At 46.3% G+C, this 835-nt stretch overlaps 1 protein-coding gene across 1 annotated transcript; it reads right to left on the bottom strand.

Moving 5' to 3' along the window:
• Positions 1–4: 4 nt before the first annotated feature.
• LOC106751362 (ruvB-like helicase 2) lies at positions 5–830 on the bottom strand (the record flags this gene model as incomplete). The annotated part of the gene is made up of 2 exons (XM_014632238.1): positions 5–207; positions 455–830. Coding segments are annotated over 2 exons (579 nt in total), but the record flags the coding sequence as incomplete, so codon positions are not given.
• Between the last annotated feature and the right edge of the window lie 5 nt (positions 831–835).

The following is an 835-nucleotide window of genomic DNA, read 5'->3' as shown; positions in this document are numbered from 1 at the left end:
TCAACGAAGTTTCCAGAGCGATCCTCGTCAGCACGGTCAGAGCGTCGTCCGCCATCTCGCAGTCTTCCTCTTCGCATCTGATCTTCAGGATCTCCTTCAGTTCCTTCTCTTGGTACGGGCTGGTTGGGACGATGATCATACGATCCAGCAGGTCGATCGGAATACCGTGGGGACTTTTGTAATTTGTCCCTCTAATTCTCGTGATACCTGTGCGAGAGAACAAAATCAAAGTGTCAATCGAATGATCGTTCATGGGTTATTTATGTTTAAGTTCTTCTCTCTTTAAGGAAGTCGACTGTTAGACTCATTGGCAGACAGGTGATTATTATTATTATCGTTACTATTATATTATATTAATTACTAGTTATTATATTGATAATATTATTGTATATTATCATCATAACCTACGTATATTACCATTATTATTATATACATCATCATTATCACCGCACACCTCTGTTAGTCGCCATGATCACAACAGGGGCCATTTCATTTTCCAACGCTCGATTGAGGAACGAAAAACACTCGATGTCCAGCATATGCACCTCGTCGATGAAAAGCACACCCGGCACGATCTCCGCCTTGCCCTCTTCCCGCCACTCCGCGACCTTGGCGTTGATCTGATCCCTCACTTCCGACTTGATCTCGCCGGTGTCCCCGGAGAACAACGCCAAGAATCCGTGAGTCCTGCTGTTTATCACGTCAATCTCGTGTAGAGTCACGGTATGCACCACTTCCTTACGCTTTTGCAATTCTCCCTCGGGACACTGCACGAAGCGTGTTTGCGAGCCAGTGGCGTCGTAGTCCCGTGCTCTCGTGAAGGATCGTCCGAGTC

This window comes from Dinoponera quadriceps, unplaced genomic scaffold (assembly GCF_001313825.1).
Source record: "Dinoponera quadriceps isolate SergipeBrazil2010 unplaced genomic scaffold, ASM131382v1 scaffold12190, whole genome shotgun sequence".
Taxonomy (NCBI): domain Eukaryota; kingdom Metazoa; phylum Arthropoda; class Insecta; order Hymenoptera; family Formicidae; genus Dinoponera; species Dinoponera quadriceps.
This window is presented reverse-complemented; position numbering and strand designations above follow the sequence as displayed.